Source organism: Lineus longissimus, chromosome 12 (genome assembly GCF_910592395.1).
Source record: "Lineus longissimus chromosome 12, tnLinLong1.2, whole genome shotgun sequence".
NCBI lineage: Eukaryota > Metazoa > Nemertea > Pilidiophora > Heteronemertea > Lineidae > Lineus > Lineus longissimus.
Window position 1 is genome coordinate 12,379,021 of NC_088319.1, and position 17,899 is coordinate 12,396,919.

Consider the following 17,899-nt stretch of genomic DNA (forward strand, 5'->3'; position numbering starts at 1 on the left):
ATAATTAGATTATTCAAAATCATATTAACAGGCCCGACTTTTGTGGTATATCTTTGTGAAGCATTTCCTGCCCTACATTCAGAATATCATTCTCTTGAGGTTAATGCACTTAGTGATCTGCAAAAAATCTGTAAAAAAATGCCTCCCACAATTCACACACAATCCTAGCTTCCTCTATCAAGATGGAAAACGAACCCAGTTGTGAAAGTACAATGTTGTGTCTTTTCCCTACGCCTACATGTACAAGGCCTGCAATGAGTTTATAACAATGCCGTAAAAAACGCATTTTCGATATAAAAATGTTGATGCAATTAGCAGACAATCCTGATTTCCTGCAAAGCAGTGGGGAGTGAACCCCCTATGGAGACTTCAGATGTTTTAAGTCTGTCATAATTGTTTTAGTACAATTTCATGTTCCCATTCACAAGTGACCCAATCTATTTATATTTCTTATTGATAAAACAAAATTATTTGATTGATATTTTTTTGCATTTGTTCCCGGCTTGCTATTAGAAAATTTTAATTGGCTATGACGTGGTATGCACGTTATCAGCACGTCATTGGGCGATGTACATGACGTTCTATGCACGTCATCCGCAGCAAAAGGGTTAACATTGACACTCAAAACGATCGTTTCTCTCAGTGTGATCGTTTTCAAAGTCGGTCTTCATGGTAACGTTTCCCATTTCAGCAATTCAGCTGCAGTGAAGTGTATTTGCTGAAAAATTTAAGTATTACTTCAACATATTCGAACTACCTGACTGCAAAGTTTTTTACGTTCTTGACACTCTTTTTTCATCAGACGACAATATATAGTAAACTCAGAGATATTCCCGTGGAATTTTTTTCACTTTTACATCAAATCACGAAAGAATATGGCCACGAAAAGGAAAACCTTATTGAAGTTAAAGTAACGTAGGTCTCAAAACTCAAAAAGTTTAAAGTACATGTACCCGGTATGCAAAAGTTGTATTTTCACGATGGTTGGGAATATTTCCGTATTTACGGTGCTACATTTATCCAGGCCTAGAAAATGTCCAGGATTGGAGGGTACCGTCGGAAAAAAACCATCTTCTTGAATCAGACTTGACCTAAATCCGACTATATTCAAATATAGCGGATTGTTTACCCTGTCGTTTCATTTAACACAGCAAACGTGGTCTCGAGTGTGAATCCTTTGTGAAACCTTTTGCAATTTTTTCTTTTTGCGAAATATTGAGGCCTACGTATGCGTGTTCTTCTGAATGGACTTTTCAAGCGCGATTTTGATTCCGGAAATGGTCCCGCCGTATTGAATGCGTGTTCTGTCCCGGGTGATCGAGCTTGTTTTGCGTTGAATGAACTTTACGCTGGGCCAATGTCTGAAAAATCTGTTGAAGAGATCTTCATTCATAAGATAATATTCATAGCGATATGGTTCCAATGCCTGAAAGGTCATAGGTGCAAAATGTTTTGAATTCGATAAGATGGGACTCCCATGGATAATTGAATTAGGCAGGCCTATCTCCACAAAAAGGCGGCATTGATAATTTTGTGTTTGGGCAGAATTTCCAAGTCTGCAGGATATTTGTTTATTCATTCATTATAACACTTAGGTTAGAAATATTGACGACTGGGAGGATCAAGACACACAATTGGTTGAGATTTTGGATAATTGGCGACGGATGTCATTATTTGACCACATTTTTGCCGGCCTAGTAGATTGTCGATGGCATAAATGGGCGTGTGTAATCTGATATATGAATAATGACATCAAAGTGGACGAACAAAGGGGGCCCCCTGCGACAAATGCACATCATTGCAAAGATCTTGCACCTGAGCAAATTTCAAGGTGATGAAGCAGATCTTGTACATGAAACGCCCCAAAGAATCAGTTCCTCATGAATCGCCAACTTTGAAAGGAAGGAAATATATATGTATACAAATAAAACTCTATAGAGTGAGGAAGAATTTTGTGAACGATTCTATCACGTCAAGGTAAAAAGAGTTTAACTGTTTGATGAAAAGATCAACTTTATTCAATTTTTATCTCTAATACTTTATAACTGTGGTCAAATACCACTCATCCTGAGATCCTGTCAATTATGACTAGTTCATAGTAATTGAGTCAACATCAAATTGACCGAACTTCTTGACTCTGAAGTCAAGTGTTTGCAAACCCTTGAAGTAATGACTTTGAAATGACACTGCAATTTATAGGTAAACTCACAAATCTAGAATCACAGCGGCGGGAAAGTTTGGGAAAGGGAGACTGCACCCAGAGGCTTGGTGTGATCTTGGAACCAAGGGCTGGTCTGGTATGGCGACACTAACCAAACTCTCAATAGGCATGCTTTTGGCCACAAGCGAGCACAATGGTCCCTGGCTATTTCATTCCCATCACCCTCTCTTGTTGTCATTTCAAGATGACCTTCGTCCCATTTTATCTCGCTGCTACTGCACTTGGAAAAAGATTTCTCCTCTTAAACCAGTTGGGGAAACATTTACCCTATTATGTTCCATGTCCATGTTGATTCTCAGAAAACTCAAATTGGTCAAAAAGCTATCAGAATTTGAAGTAGCGTGGTCTATCCTGAGCTCATTTTTCAAGTGAGTCCACTCCTGATATCTACAGTTGAACCCATACTCCAAGGCTCAAGTCTTTCAAACTATTTGACCCCTTGGAATGTGCATTGTTATGGAACGAGATTCTGGGCAAGGTTGTCACCATGGGCTGATTGGCATATGATTCAACCAGCTGTTTCTTGCACTGAGAAGTGTAGGCGTATCCTTGGTCCACAACTCGTGGATTTTTTCAAAAAATCTTTGAAATTCATTTGAGATATACTTACTTAAGTTTAACCCTGTTACTACAAGTGGAACACAGGTCGCCAACAAAGTCTGGTAGAGTACCATTCCGGTAGCAGTTGATGTTGGGTAGGCTAATGGATGTCAGTTATAACTGGCGCTGTGGTTTCATCTTTTAGAGCAGCCAGGTCTTGAGGAATTAATGCAGACATTCATTACAGTGGTTTTTGGACGTCCGAAATATCATTTATTCTCACTTGCTGCAAAGTTTCCGATATTTAGTTTCGTTGGCTGATTATGTTAAGGTGAGAAAAAACACTTTTTCTCATTCAGACATTCCAGAACCAGGTGAATAAATTCTCTGGAGAAAAAACTCTTGGTTCTGGGCGAAAGTTCTGCAGAATCTTTGAGAGACAAAAGGCAGTGGTGTAATTCTTTTCTTGTGCAATGTTCATTGTGCTGTAAACAGTTTGTGACCATTTTTTTCTCTTGCAATTTGGGGGCAAACGGAAACATAAATCTTGCCAACAATTTCAACTCTGACATGTTTTTAATGCATTAACCATTAAACCTATTAAATTCCGGCAGCGAACCCACAGAATTTAGTCCAAGACAAATGAAAAATGAGCAAATTCACACACTTATGACATTGTGAAAATTACCTGGTTTACCGTTTGTTTAATGTGAAGTTTGCTAGATCGGTACCCGATTGTCTAACAGATGGCAGTAGATGATAAAATGAGACAATCGGTTATGCCCGCCATTCTTAAAATGACATCATACACACCCTTATCCTTTGTAATTGAATTTGAAAATTTCCAATTTGGTATCAGGTGAACTGAATATGACTTTCACTGCTGTTATATACAAATACTGTTACAAAAACATCAGCGAATTTGCATGCATGATATTTGCCATACATCGTTGTTTATAACTGCATGTCTATTTTCCTGAGCCTCCAGTAAAGATGAACAGTGTATCCCTTCAAAAAGACATACCAAAGTTAAGCGGGGGAGTAACACAAAGCCATGTTTAGTCTGGAACTATTAGTTTCTGCCACCCCCGCTTATTGTGAGAGGCTTAGAGGAAGTAAAAGAATTCCTTTCTTGTTGATATCTTGTTGGTTGAGTCACCCATGAAATAACAATGCTAATGATAACAATATCTTAAAACAATGGAATGTGGTGAATGCCATGTTGGTGAATTATAATGAAAAGACGTCTTATAAACCATAATAAAACATTGATTTAATGCCACTGCCTTGTCAAACATAATCATCACTGGTCCAATAGTGATAGTCAACTGATTATCTTTTCAAGAGTTCTTATGAAAAAGGGAACCTGTACATCGGCAGTTATCATTTTTCCCGCCATACAGAGTGAAAATGTTGTGTATACCAGACCTGGTATCCAGGTCGTCTTTATCATAAGTAATTAAAGTGCCTTAGGCAAACCTTCCTATCTTTAAAGTAGATGTATTAAAAAGTGTCTGTATAACATGGATTTTATTTTGCATCAGTTATCTTATCACAGTTTTTCCGGTCTTTTCCAGAATGCAGGAGAAAAACTCTATCAGCTGTGATATCTAATGTGCCTGGCTTGATGAAACCGAAATGTCAAATTGTTGGTAAAGAAATTATGTAAACCCAGGTTGGTATCTGTGTCACCTTATCAAAACAAGACGAGTATCTAAGATAAACCTTCATCCAATTTGTATCTATATTTCACCGATTTTATTTTCTGGCAAGAATTTGAATAAAAAGAGTATTATGTATCCTATAGTGGAAGGTAATGAAGGACAGCACTTGTCAGTCCCAAGGGTGTCCTTGATAGAGAGGCTCAGCCATATTTATTCTCTTCAAAGCATCACATATCATTGTGTTCAGGAGGTGGTTACGTGAAATATCTGACATTTCTCAGTGCTGCCATCAAATGCTTATTTGTTGAACTAAATACCCAGCAACCTTTCATCCATGGTGTTTCAGGAATCACTGTAAAATTGTTTGCTGATAAGTACACCACAAATTAGCAATTTTTATTGCAGCGGTGTACTTATCGCACACGACAAAAATCGCCTGTCTGCACAGTCATTGGAAGCTCCCGTGAGATAAATATCATTATTGTTTGACTTTTATTGCAGATCAAAGTGACGATAAATTTCACACACAGACAAGCGATTCTTTATCACACATTGCAGCAATAATAATCACACGCTGCTGCAATAAAAACCACTTGTCTGCAGTGCGATTTAGTAGAGTCATTCAGAATTGGCGACATAAACAAATTTCACCTTGTGAAACTTTTCGAATACTTCAGCTGCTCTAAGTGAGGTACATTGAGATATCGTGAGCTGCATCTTGACGTTTCATGGATTAGCGTCCGCACCATCTATCACAAGTCTATAATGGCACAAGACTTAACCCATGTTAAGCCAGGATGACCTTTTCTAAAAATTACCTTGTAGGCTGTAGGCCAAAGCCCAACGGCTGTCTTTCATGACAGCATTTTGTCGCCAGAGTAAAAATGCTCCTAGCATAGTACGTAGTTAGGTGCTGACTTCATATAGAGCAAACTTTCCAGTGAAATTTGATCAACGTTAACTAGATATGATGACTTTAATCATGAGAATATTCGGTGATAAAGAGCAGTAGATTTTAGTTCACCTATTGATTCCTAGATGGCCAAACCTGCTTTCTTCAATCCTGCCACCTAGGAGGCAAATCATCAACTAAACTATCCTTTCAGCCCCTTCTGGATTTGGCATACGGGTTACTGTTCTTGTAGAGTTCAATGAGACTTAAGTGGTGACTATTTACTGTTCAGTTTAGTGCAACACTTGAAAAGCTTTGCCAATTCCTCTCGATAAAACTTCAGTGACATGCAGTATATCACAAAATTAGTACAATAATTCAGGAGCCAGAACAACTGACAAAATTTCGCCGTCAGAAAGAGCATTGCTAAGTAGGATGGATCAGCCCCTTGTGTTTTAAACCATCCGAATAAGGTCCACATGATGGCGCGGGGAGTGTTGAACAGGACATAGAACAGTGATATAAGAATGAGATTGATCAGAACCGCGTTTGATTTTGTCTCCGGAGCTGTTGCTGACGATGCTGCTACCAGCTTCCGCTCATTTTGGGCCCGAATCAAACCGACGATGATCAGAGCGTTGAAGACCAAGATGAGAACGCACGGTATGGTCACGTAGCGAAGACCGTCGATGGCAAACTCGACTAAATCCGTTTCATAATAGCAGTTCGACCCGGTTACCTCTTTGAAATTTTTCATGAGAACTGCGACGTGGATATTCGTCAAGAGGCTCACCAAGGCGATAATGAAGATTGCGATTTTTCTTTTGTGACCCGTTATGAGGGTACGTTTTAGCGGGAACCAAACGAAGACGGCTCTCTCGAAGGTGAAGCTAACCAAACAAAGTGACGAGAGGGTCGCGCATGTGTAGTAGCAAAACCGGATCGACTTGCACATGAAGTCTGATGGACCGTACAGATTGAAAGACACACCGGGTATGATGTAGGCCATTCCGTAGCGGAGCCAATCGGGTAGGGCGAAGAAAATTAGCACACCGGCATCTCCTAGCGTCACCCATGTGAAGTATTGCACCGTTGGATCATCTTTTACCGGAGCTCGGGCAAAGATAACAAGGGAAAGAATATTACCCATCAAACCGGCTAAAATAACCACTGCTACGAAGCCTCCTTGTATGTAGCCGAAAATATCGTAGATAGACAGACCGTTGTCCGATGAAAGACTGTTGGCTGTTGGTTTAAACGCGTATGAGGTCATATCTCGTAAGTTTTGAACCAGGCCACGGTCGTAGCTGAGAGATATACAGAATAGGAAACTTGGAATGTTGAGCTTGGTTTGAAGCGAGTCCTACCTTTCGTCATCAGATCAGTTTTTCCTCACATGGAAAATTTATGACTTTTGTGTTCGACATATTTTCATAAAGGATAGTGCTGCTGTATCAATAGTATAACCAAGAATTAGTAAAACCTCATCTTTATCAATTCTTGGTATAAGCTGTTGATTGCGAAGAATGTAGGTTGAAAATAAGATAGTGGAAGAATTGATGAGTTCAACACAAGTCTCAGTAAAACGAAAATGAAATAACCCAAAATTTTGGTATATCATCATGAAGATCGTTTCTCATCAGAAAGTCCTGTGTCCATTGAAAAATTTACTCACTCCATGATATATTTGGATAGTCCTCGAAGGTTTTGGAATCTGTTGTCCTTGTGCTTCATGCGATGATACCCGACGATGTGATTTGTGAGATACGAAATGGTTGATCCTTACAAGGGCTGGTTCAACAGGAGTTCAATGCCTGTAAATTCCACTTGGACGGTTTTCTCAAATTGTTGAAAAAGTTTGTTTTACTTGTGCTGTCGGCAATGTTTTCTGCTCAATAGCTGCCCATTTCTTTCTCTGAACTAAGTATATTAGTCTCTCCCCTCGTAAAGCAGATCAACTGACATTCTAAACTTACAAATTCTCCATTAATAACCCATTGTTCTTGTATCAATTTTTGGTTTGGAGAAAAAAATCCCGTGTAAACTGAACTCCAACCTGTGTTGTAAACTTATCCATTCTAATTTGAATAAGGTTTTTCCATGACTAAATTTAGCGAGGGAAATAAGCTAAATTTGGCAATATGGTGTAAAGTTTCCATGACTCGTGGCTTGTGTCAATTTGATTTCGAGTTTGTTTAAAGTGATACTATGATGTGATTTACAACTTTGCGGAAATACGTCCGTTTTTAAATGTTGATCACAAATGTAAAGCTCAAATTTTCCATTTATGATAAGATTTATCATAAAATCGCTGAATGTAAACCACCGCGACCGCTAAAATGTTCATGTTGTGACGTCATCAACGAAAACGGCATCGAAGCGAGCCGTCCGGGCGGGATTAAACCATCAATTTCTGGAAAATGTGCATTTCGATTCGAAAACCTTACCGATTTATGAGAAAGTGACGTAGTTATTTGTCAAAAACAGCTAAAACATTATATGGTGAAATTTGACACGAGTTACCCTTTAAAGTGTTAGTAAAAAATTTACTCTATACGATATCTGGTTGATCAATTGACAATGAGTTAGGACTTAACACACTCATTACCGCTAATGTCGATGAAGCAACCAGGCACTTGGCTCATAATCAGGAGGTTGTGCTTTCGCCCCTCACCACTGTTTTGCCTTGCATCCTTGAGCAAAACACTCAACCGAAAATTGCTTCGTCCTTTGAGCGAGACGTATAACCGAGGCTCCTTGTCTCAGTCTCTATTCTGGGGCAAGCAAAAAAAACCACCATGTAAGAAACATGTGGTGCTTGCACGGACTCAACCTCTGGTCATGGGAATGGGAATGGAACATGGGGTGTCCTGAGTTATCTCGGTTAATATCATTGATTCAGTTAATATGTTTTTAACAGAAGCTTATCTTGTCATGTGGCAAGTCTCGGCTCAGCCCCTTGACCCAGATGAAGTTGAATAAAACATAGGCCTATTGATTAACCGCAAAACATTTCAATAAATTACCAAATTGCCCTCAAGACTTTGCCCGGTTCGATTGTTCTTTAAGGAATATCATCAGAATAGCCCTAGCTGCACATAAATGTACATGTACTTCTTGTTAAGATATATATGGGTTGTGATTGTAACTGTTTTATCTCGGGTTTTTAGATATTACATATCTTCCTTGTATCGCTAGAGGATTTTATGGCGTCTCGCCTTTGGTTATCACACAGTGCTGGACTTAAGCACTATCGATCGTATTTTGATATTGAGTACATGTTTATATTTCATTGTTTGTCAAAACATGTTCTCGGCGGACTTATTATAGGCCTATTCGCAATTTGACAACAGTTTTGGAGTATCAGCAGGGATCGGGCGGCAAAGGTGTTGGAGTGTCCAAATTACATGATGTCAGTGTATTGAAACTACAGGGTGTACCAATATCCGGACAATATGAACCTTAACAAAACAAACTTGGACACACTTGTAGTTCACTGTAAGAACATATTGAGTAGTAAATTCAACGTTTCCCGATCTGTGACGACGAGTTGTTTTGCTGTGAAGAAGGAAAGGGACTATTTCTTTACGGTGCCACGGTGTTTCAGAAATGATGAGAATGGATTCCTAACATCGTAGACCATTCAGTTGTGAGATTTTGGGAACTTTGCAAGCCTTATGCACATAAACAGCGGCTTTAAAGCGTGTCACATGGATACCTTGTGCTACCCCAGCTTGAAGTGGGAGAAAGTTGCCTTGACTCTCCGTTTGACGGGCAAGGTCAAATATAACCGGATCGGACCTGATTCAATCTGGGTAAGTCAAAAACGTGCGTCATCGCTGTCATGTGATCAAATTATTCTAGGTCAAAGCGGGTGCCGATGGTTATGTGACTAACCTCGGATTTTTTTCTGTTCCCACCCACGTTACCAGAGAACTAGGCCAGAATTTACGCAATGTATCACAAAACCACCTTTTGTCAGCATTCATATAGTTTACTTGCTTTACTCTCTTCCTAGCCTTGTAAATTAGGAGCAAGACAGGCTCTTGACTGGCAGCCAATGCCAGGGCTTTAGAGGCTCTACATTCAAATCAGTGGTTGTACATGTAGTGTCACAACATAGAGGTATTCTCTAGGTTCTCGAGTCAGGTCAAATGCCGCACTAAAACACTGGTCGACTAATTGCTCATACATGTCATAGCATAATTAGAATAAATGAATAATTAGTCTGTAAACGCAAATGGTAATCAGTGACAACTTGGGTTGGAGACCATCTACCAATATTTGGAATAGAAAATATTGACTGTCCTGTCTGTTTCATGGTGATGTTGTATATCTGTAAAGACCCTATGGTGGTACTGCTGTGGACAAAATTAGTTGCCTCTTTTTTGGCATCCTGAACCTCATGGTCTAAACTGCCTTTAAACGTAGCCGGGGTTAAGATGACAAGATGTGACAACCTTGTTGGTCAAGATGCTTTTTGGCTGCAACATCAGTAGATGTGTGTTTTGTTTAAATTGGTGACGACGAATGGAATTGTAGGGACTACGTTCCAAGATCTTGTTCCAGAGTCTACCCTGTGACATGTCTAACATTAGACTGCCAGATGGTCCAACTCTGCAGCCAATGATTGGTACTGACTAAAAATAGCATCGATAAACTTTATCCTCTGTAAACTGGATGTTGTTCTGTCGGGGTTCTATCTGTTTCGTCCTATTGGAGAGGTTCGACAACAAATTAAACCAGAACTCGCTAATTCTCATCAATGTGGCCCGGTCACATCCAAAAGAGGAGATACCTAATCAGTCATTGTGCATATTCAGTCTAAACGATTGGCAATTGACGTAGATTCGTCAGCTTTTGTGTCAAGAATCAGAAAATTTGGTGTCTGTGTGCTAAATATAAACAAAAGGGCTGTTCCGAGGCTTATTATGTATGCGTTTGTGGAAGAGTTATTCAGATTTTGTGTTTGACAGTCAGTGTTCGCTAACTGCCATGGATAGGATTGAATTTTTGAGGCAGAGCAAGGGTTTCTTCAGAGTGCCCCAGTTGTCTCTTTATATTTGGGATGATTCGGACTATGCTTCAAGTAATGAAGTAGGTGATCTTTGGCAGGGGCATGGCTAGTGGGAGAGAGGCAGCAAACTCCTAAGTAGTCAAATGTGTTTTGACCGTGATTTTGGACAGACAGTTGCCCTTTGCCCTTCCCCTTCCCAGACGAAAAAGCCAGCTACACATTCTCCATCCATATCATTCAGATGGTCTTGTATAATTTGGCATTTAATGAACCAAAAACTAATATGATTTGAAACATCAGAATTCATCTTTCAGTCTGACAGATTTCACCGTCTTAACATTTGATATCATAGCTCATAATTTCCATATTCGTGTCGTTTCAGGATCTAAACCAGTCAGTCTCACACACGGTCAACGATCATGGCGATATCAAGATGGAGGGTTACCTCTTCAAGAGGACCAGCAATGCATTCAAAACGTGGGTCAGGTAAGTCTTGATGTGCGCTACTGACGCGACTTAAGGGATGTCAATTGTGATTTGGAGTGTACGGCATTATAATCATAACAAAATAGAATGGCAGCAAACTCTTGTTCAAACATTGTGTGGTAACATTTCCTGTGCAGTAACGTTTGGCCGTTTTTTGGAGCGGTTGTGGGCGGAATGAATCTTTGAATGGATTAAAACAGCAGTACAGGATACTCTGATTCATTTGAGGTAGGTTTAATGAAAATCCTACAGCAATTGTGAAAATGAGAGCGATATGCAGCACTTCTCAACATCTTGGAGCAAACGATAATTTCATCTTCGAATTGCAGACGGTGGTTCATGATCCATGACAACCAACTAGTCTACAGGAAACGAACGAAGGATACGTTGACGACAATGGAGGACGATCTCAGACTGTGTAATGTCAAACCTGCTTACGAGGTTGACAAAAGGGCGTGCTTCGAAGTGGTCTCACCGACAAGGTACGAGGAGTCATGGTTCTGATGTGTTTGGGATTTATGTTCTTGCGTTCCCTGGAGTCTCGATTACATTGTTCGAGGCAAGGATTTTGGTCCCAAAGGGCTGTTTCTACTCAATTCAACTTCTCTAATCAGGACACCTCTGTATTAAAGGCAGCATTTCCAAGGGTACCCTTATAGAGAGGTTCTACTATACATTGGTTCTCCAGAAAGGTTTCTGAATAGGCTGGGTAGTAATGTTTGCAATTGTAAAGCACTTTGAGACAGTAGATAATACAGTGAAAAGCGTTATTATCAGTATTATTTTTCTATATCCATTGCAGAAGTCATATGCTACAGGCGGACTCAGAGAGCGAGTGCCAGGCATGGATTGAAGCAATACAAGCAGGCGTCTCCAAGGCCTACAGGGACGCCTCCCACCAACCTAATACAAAAGAAGAGGTAGGTCCTATCTAATTCCATTCCAGGTTCCAAAAGATGCGCTGCCCCAAAACTCACCTCGCTACAGCAGAGGTCATTATGACGTTATATACAATCTTGTGACGTCACTTTTGTAAGTTCAATGGTTTAAAACCAGTAATAGCTTTGTCTTTCTTTGTTCTTCAGGAGGACCGATCACCACGCACCACTCCAGTCCAGAGTCCGAGCTCAGCTAGTCTCGAAACAGCCCCGGACACTCCACCACAGAGGCTACCTAACCCAGTGAAGGCAAGGTATGCAGTAGAGATGGAGATTATGAAGACATATGACGTCCAGAGGTGATATAAACTATCCGATTTTTTTCCATCCGCTGAGATGTCCTATCCTCTCCTTCCTTGGGTTCGGATGCTGTCTCTTCTTCTCACATCTCTGCGTAATCTTCGTGGTGGTTTTAGACTTTTAGCGTTTTACAGAGTTTTTCATTCAGATGTTGTCGTCAGTAAAACTCTTCTGTAAACTTCCTCTTTTGAAGAAAAATTCAAAATTTCTATTTTGGCAGATTACAAAAGTTTCATTTTTTCCAATCAAATTTGCTTTTGCGGTTCTTTACGGGTTTCTCTTTGGCAAGAGGCCCCCTAAAACATGCAATCTTAGTCGCTGCGACTTGTAACAGAGCCATGAAAACATTAGATATAGTGTAAGTACAGATCAGCAACCACATTTCACCGACAATTGTCATGTTGTCATGGCTTCATCGCAGGTCGCAGTGATAAAAATCACATGTTCGTCTAGCGCTTCAGCGAACTAGATGTAGCTTCATAAAGTAGCTTGTGGGGTCTATGCTTATAAATGGTTAAGGGAGTCTTGTTTCGGGCCCTGGTTGTTCAAAGGAAGTTTTGAGCTTCCAACATATCAAGACTGGCTTCCAGTGGAAGAAAGAGTTTAGTTCAAGATGATTTGCACCGCAATGCTTGACATCGCAACAAAGGTACTTGTCCAATCAAATGTCTTATCGAGACTGAATTATTGTAACAGCTTGCTTGTTGGTGCCGATGAAAATAAACTTTACCAACTGCAGAATGTGCAAAGTCTCTCATGCGAACTGCTTCAGATTGATGATTGGAAGAACAAATGAATAGTTTTAGAGTGTTAGAGTTTGTTTTTATTTCGAGTTGTCAACTTGACATACCATTTTGAGACAGGTGCATTTAGCATGGGGAGCATATCCTGCATAAAGTCATCCTTTTCTTGAGCAGTTGTCGATGGAAAAAAACTTGATCATTCAATTCAAGGAGCATATATTTCATGTTGCCAACTTGAAATAACATTTTAGACTGTTTCGTTTCAGGATACAACAGATCACCGGTATCCCTGGCAACGAGAAATGCTGCGATTGTGGAGCGACCGATCCGAGGTGGTCGAGTATGAACCTCGGGATAACGTTATGTATAGAATGCTCGGGGATTCATCGGTAAGCTGTTTTATTGCTACGCCCTCTGATAACAGGATAGTGCATTTCTCTAGCTTTGTGTCCATGGGATGGCCACTTGACCAGAGAAAATCTACGACAGACATGCAAGGTGGTGCGCAACGCTGTACAGAAGATGTCGTTAAAGGTAAAAGAGTTTTGAACAACCCAGCCAGGCTATTGGCTATCAGAACTACCAAGGATGAGATCCCAGCGGACTTAATACCAGAACTCCAACATTTACTTCTAATATTACAGGAGTTTTGGTGTCCACAAATCCAAGGTGAGATCATTGACCTTGGACGCCTGGGAGCCCGAACAGCTCAAGGTGATGGCCGAGTTAGGGAATGATGTAGTGAATAGCATTTATGAAGCACACGTGGACGAGAGCATAGCCAAACGAGCTTCGCCTCAATGTAATAGGTGAGTTAGAAACCGGGGAAGAGATTTCTGATTTTTGGAGGATCTTTTTTCCTCCTAAAAAGTCCTTAATTTGACAGCAAAAACATTTTTACTTTGCCCCTGAAATGTTGTCACAAATTACCGCTTTAATTAGGCCGCAGTCTATAAAGTAGCATGTCGTAACCACTACACCTGTCATCGCACTCATCATTTCGGCACCCTTGTCCTTTCAGAGATATACGCGAAGCTTGGATTAAGGCAAAATACTTAACGAAAGCATTTCTTCAGACGCTACCAGATAAGGGTACGGAGCAGACAGGGTCGGCAAAACACTGGAGCGTCTCTAGGCGGAAGCGGCGGTTGTGGAAAGGAAAGACGCCAACACCAGATAAGGATTCAACAGAATTGACAGTGCCTAGCAAGGGGAAGGATACTTTGAGCGTAGTACAAGGTACACAGTGCATTCAAAAGCAAATACATGTATGGACAGTGCATTCAAAAGCAAATACATGCACGGACAGTGTATTCAAAAGCTAATACATGCATGGACAGTGTATTCAAAAGCAAATACATACACGGACAGTGTATTCAAAAGCTAATACATGAATATACAGTGCATTCAAAAGCAAGTACAAGCATGGACAGTGCATTCAAAAGCAAATACATGAATATACAGTGCATTCAAAAGCAAGTACATGCATGGACAGTGCATTCAAAAGCAAACACATGCATGGACAGTGTATTCCAAAGCAAATATGTGACTCGCTCTACCAAAACTAGGCGCTTGTCGCATCTGAACTTGACAGGTTGATACGGACTTGTTGTTCATTTCCCTATTGTAGACCTTTTGTGAAATCTATTACAAACTGATTTGGTTACATTTCACCAAAGGTCTACAATAGGGAAATGAACAACAAGTCCGTATCAACCTGTCAAGTTCAGATGCGACAAGCGCCTAGTTTTGGTAGAGCGGGTCACATATATGAATGTAGGCCTACAGTGCATTCAAAAGCAAATGCATGCATGAACAGTGCATTCAAAAGCAAATGGATGAATATGCAGTGCATCAAAGAAATACAGGCCGGGAGAGTGCATTCCAATCTGCCAAAGTCAACAATAACAAATACATGACTTGTGATAAAATCAGAATGTTGACATCAAGCCTGTTTTCAGCCGTGTTTTATTTGTCCTTTCAGGAGCCAGCCAGGACAGTGGCCTAGGGGGCAGCACTCAAGATGTCATCGTGTTTGGGGGCGGGATACAAAACGATGACGCTATTGCACGAAGTAAGTATAATGGAACCTCCCTAAGTGGACACCTCTCTTAGCAGCACACCTTCTCTACTGAGGACAGTGGTTTGGTCCCAAATGGGTTGTTTTGAAACAGTTTGATCCTTTTGTCACACCTAGCAGCGATCATTGCGATTTAAATCACCTGTTTACGCAATTTTTCTTCGATCTTTCCAGGTATAGATCTCAGTTCAGAAGACTCGGCATCAGATGTTGACCCGGATTCCAAATCCGTCACGTCACTGGAAGATGTTAGCACACTCGATCCAGACCGTCTGCTCTATAAGGCGGCAGACGTTCGCAATCTTCCTGTCATGTTAGAGGCTGTGGCAAACGGTGCAAAATGTAATTGGGTGAATGAGAATGATGGGGGAAAGACGCCACTTATCATGGCTGTACGGAGTGTAAGTATTTATACATGTAGTTCTAATTTCAACACTAGAGGTCTCTCTACAGTTAGAAAACAATTGGGTTTATTGGGCAAGCGCCTCGGTCTTTGGCCAGAAAAAGTTTGCCCAGTTTTTTAACACTTAGCTGTACAAGTGTCAGTCTAGGCCTCCTAAGCCAGTCCTCAATGAGTAACCGTAGTGTTTAATGTCATACTTTCTCCTCTGCCTCCAGGGGTCGTTAGCGGCTAGTGAATATCTTATGCTAAATGGTGCTAAAGTGGATACAAAGGATGGGCGTGGACAGACGCCTCTCCACCACGCTACCCTGATGGGACACACGGGACAGGTGTGCCAGTTTTTGAAGAGGAATGCTAACCAGCATGCAGTTGATGCTGACGGCAATGTAAGTAGGCTTCGGTTCTGCCAGGTGCACTCACTTCCATTCTCCCACTGAAATCAGGGGCAGATCCAGGAGCCGGACTGATGGTCCAAGCAAATAGAAATGCAGTAATACACAATAACGTGATGCAGTTATTATGCGTACTAATTTACTGAAACTTGGTGCAAATAGGATTAGTATATCTGTCTTCACAACGGTTATGTTGAAATTTATGTTCAGTTTCTATTTGCGCTATTGGAATGTTTCAAATTCAATTACAAATTTCAAAACAATTACAAACGGTGTATTCCTTTAATGGTTTCAGCCAGCCTCCATTTTACCAATTTATATATCCTTCGTTTCAGGATCCCTTGAAGATAGCTGTGAGTTCTGCCAATGCTGATATTGTGACGTTGCTACGCCTTGCCAAATTGAATGAAGAGATGAAGGAGACCGACTGCATGTACGGCACGCCCGGTACGTAAGCAGACGACATTCACCTCACTCATTTTCTCGAAATCTAAAGTCTGGGCGAGAAAGTTTTTGAAGAAATGTTGGTTGTAAACAATGTTAGGGTGGGGGATTTTCAAAATTGGACCAAAAATAAACATTTTAGACCCGATATTGTACAAGTGGGTGCTGATCAAAAGACAACATTTTTACAAGAAAAAGGTTCCATACATTTTGCCCTAGCTCACTGGCATCTCTGCACACTTGACTGATTAAATGTTTCTTTCTAATTTTCAGGTGATGAAACGTTCAATGAAGTCTTCCGAGATTTCACGAACATGGCGTCTGACGATCCGCAGCGATTAAATCGGAAGAAATACAAGGATTCAGACGAGCAATAGCTCTTAATGTCCTTGTATGACAATTCATTTCATAACGATTCATGAAAATTCCCAAAAGAAGTAACATTTTGTGATTTGTGATTTGTTTGGATTCCAAATTTCTTTTGGTTTTTCCAATGAAAAAATATTTTGGTTTTATTTTGACATATCTCAGTTATTCACAAAATCTGCAAAAAGAAAACGCCCGCAAATATGCAGATATGCTTTCCTTCAAATCTTTTAGAATGGAGTTCAGTAATAGAACTTCTGTACAACATTAACTGATCTCAACATTTGGGTTGTGAAGTGTTTTCAAGGAACATGCTTGTGTGCCTAGATGATGTTTTCAGGCACAGATCTAAGGGGGGGGGGACGTGCACCAGATGTACACACCCCTCATTCATGAAAATCTTTGAAATTGATCATAACTTTGGAACACATCGGAAACTTTTTTTGGAGAAATAACTCCTGGGTCCACCCCGGTTTCATTCATGCAGCACCCAGCTCGACACTATTTTGTTCATTACTTCACCGTTAGGATGTCCAGATATCATTTTAGTAAAGTCGAATGAAATTGTTTTGGGATGGTGGGGTGGGAGTGTATAGCAGTGCATAATAGTGCCACACATGAAATCGAAGGCCTCAGTGCATTGGATCCTTGGAAAAGGGCCTGCTGCCATCTATTTGAAGTTGTTGATCAGTGTGGATTTGAGATGGTGGGACTTTGAATTTCATTTGTTAGTAATTAGGGCCTCATCATTATTGAGTGTGAGGTTGCCAAAAACAATCTACGATTTGGTGCTTTATTCTTATTGAAACACTGGTCATATGATAGATGGATGGATGGATGTCAGAATGACGTCATTTGTAAACAATGACATCCAACTATTTAATACTGTTCATAGTGATAATGTCATAAGGAAGGGAATAAATGTGAGATGGAGGGGGGGGTCACAGTCACACGGTCAGTCCAACATAAATAAAAGTAGTCTTGATTTTGTAATCATGAGATATATATCAGAAGATACGGACTTTACAATAAGATATAGGAACTTCGAGACGCTGCTGGTATTGGTAAAGCACCACATTTATTAACACCTTCAGTGCCGAACCACTTAGATCTACGTGGCCCAAATTCCCCCTTCGAGCTGGTTATCGGAGTCTCATGGACTTCATGAAAGAACTATGCCATCGCCATCTTCAGGGCAAGGTAGGTACTGAATATACCGTTTGGTCTCTTCAGTTCCTACCTTGCTCTGAAAATGGCGATGGCGTAGTTCTTTCATGAAGTCATTTAAAGTTCTGAACTACGCCATCGCCATCTTCAGGGTACGGTTAGAACTGAAAAGACCGTTTGGTCTTTTCAGTTCCTACCTTGCCCTTTTCAGTTCCAGCCTTGCCCTGAAGATGGCGATGGCGTAGT

General features: G+C 40.6%; 1 protein-coding gene across 2 annotated transcripts in view; it reads left to right on the forward strand.

The window, feature by feature from the left end:
• LOC135496639 (arf-GAP with coiled-coil, ANK repeat and PH domain-containing protein 2-like) overlaps positions 1 to 17,692 on the forward strand; it is a 58,769-nt gene extending 41,077 nt beyond the window's left edge. The window contains exons 11-22 of one of the 2 annotated variants that reach the window (XM_064786066.1): positions 10,717 to 10,820; positions 11,150 to 11,302; positions 11,623 to 11,740; positions 11,906 to 12,057; positions 13,068 to 13,190; positions 13,446 to 13,610; positions 13,823 to 14,040; positions 14,786 to 14,875; positions 15,056 to 15,282; positions 15,500 to 15,670; positions 16,012 to 16,123; positions 16,394 to 17,692. In XM_064786066.1, coding sequence (XP_064642136.1) covers positions 10,717 to 10,820; positions 11,150 to 11,302; positions 11,623 to 11,740; positions 11,906 to 12,057; positions 13,068 to 13,190; positions 13,446 to 13,610; positions 13,823 to 14,040; positions 14,786 to 14,875; positions 15,056 to 15,282; positions 15,500 to 15,670; positions 16,012 to 16,123; positions 16,394 to 16,497 — 1,737 coding nt within the window. In that variant the 3' untranslated portion in view covers positions 16,498 to 17,692. The remainder of the gene's footprint in view (positions 1 to 10,716; positions 10,821 to 11,149; positions 11,303 to 11,622; positions 11,741 to 11,905; positions 12,058 to 13,067; positions 13,191 to 13,445; positions 13,611 to 13,822; positions 14,041 to 14,785; positions 14,876 to 15,055; positions 15,283 to 15,499; positions 15,671 to 16,011; positions 16,124 to 16,393) is intronic. The other variant, XM_064786067.1, reaches the window with a different exon arrangement.
• The last annotated feature ends 207 nt before the right edge of the window (positions 17,693 to 17,899 follow it).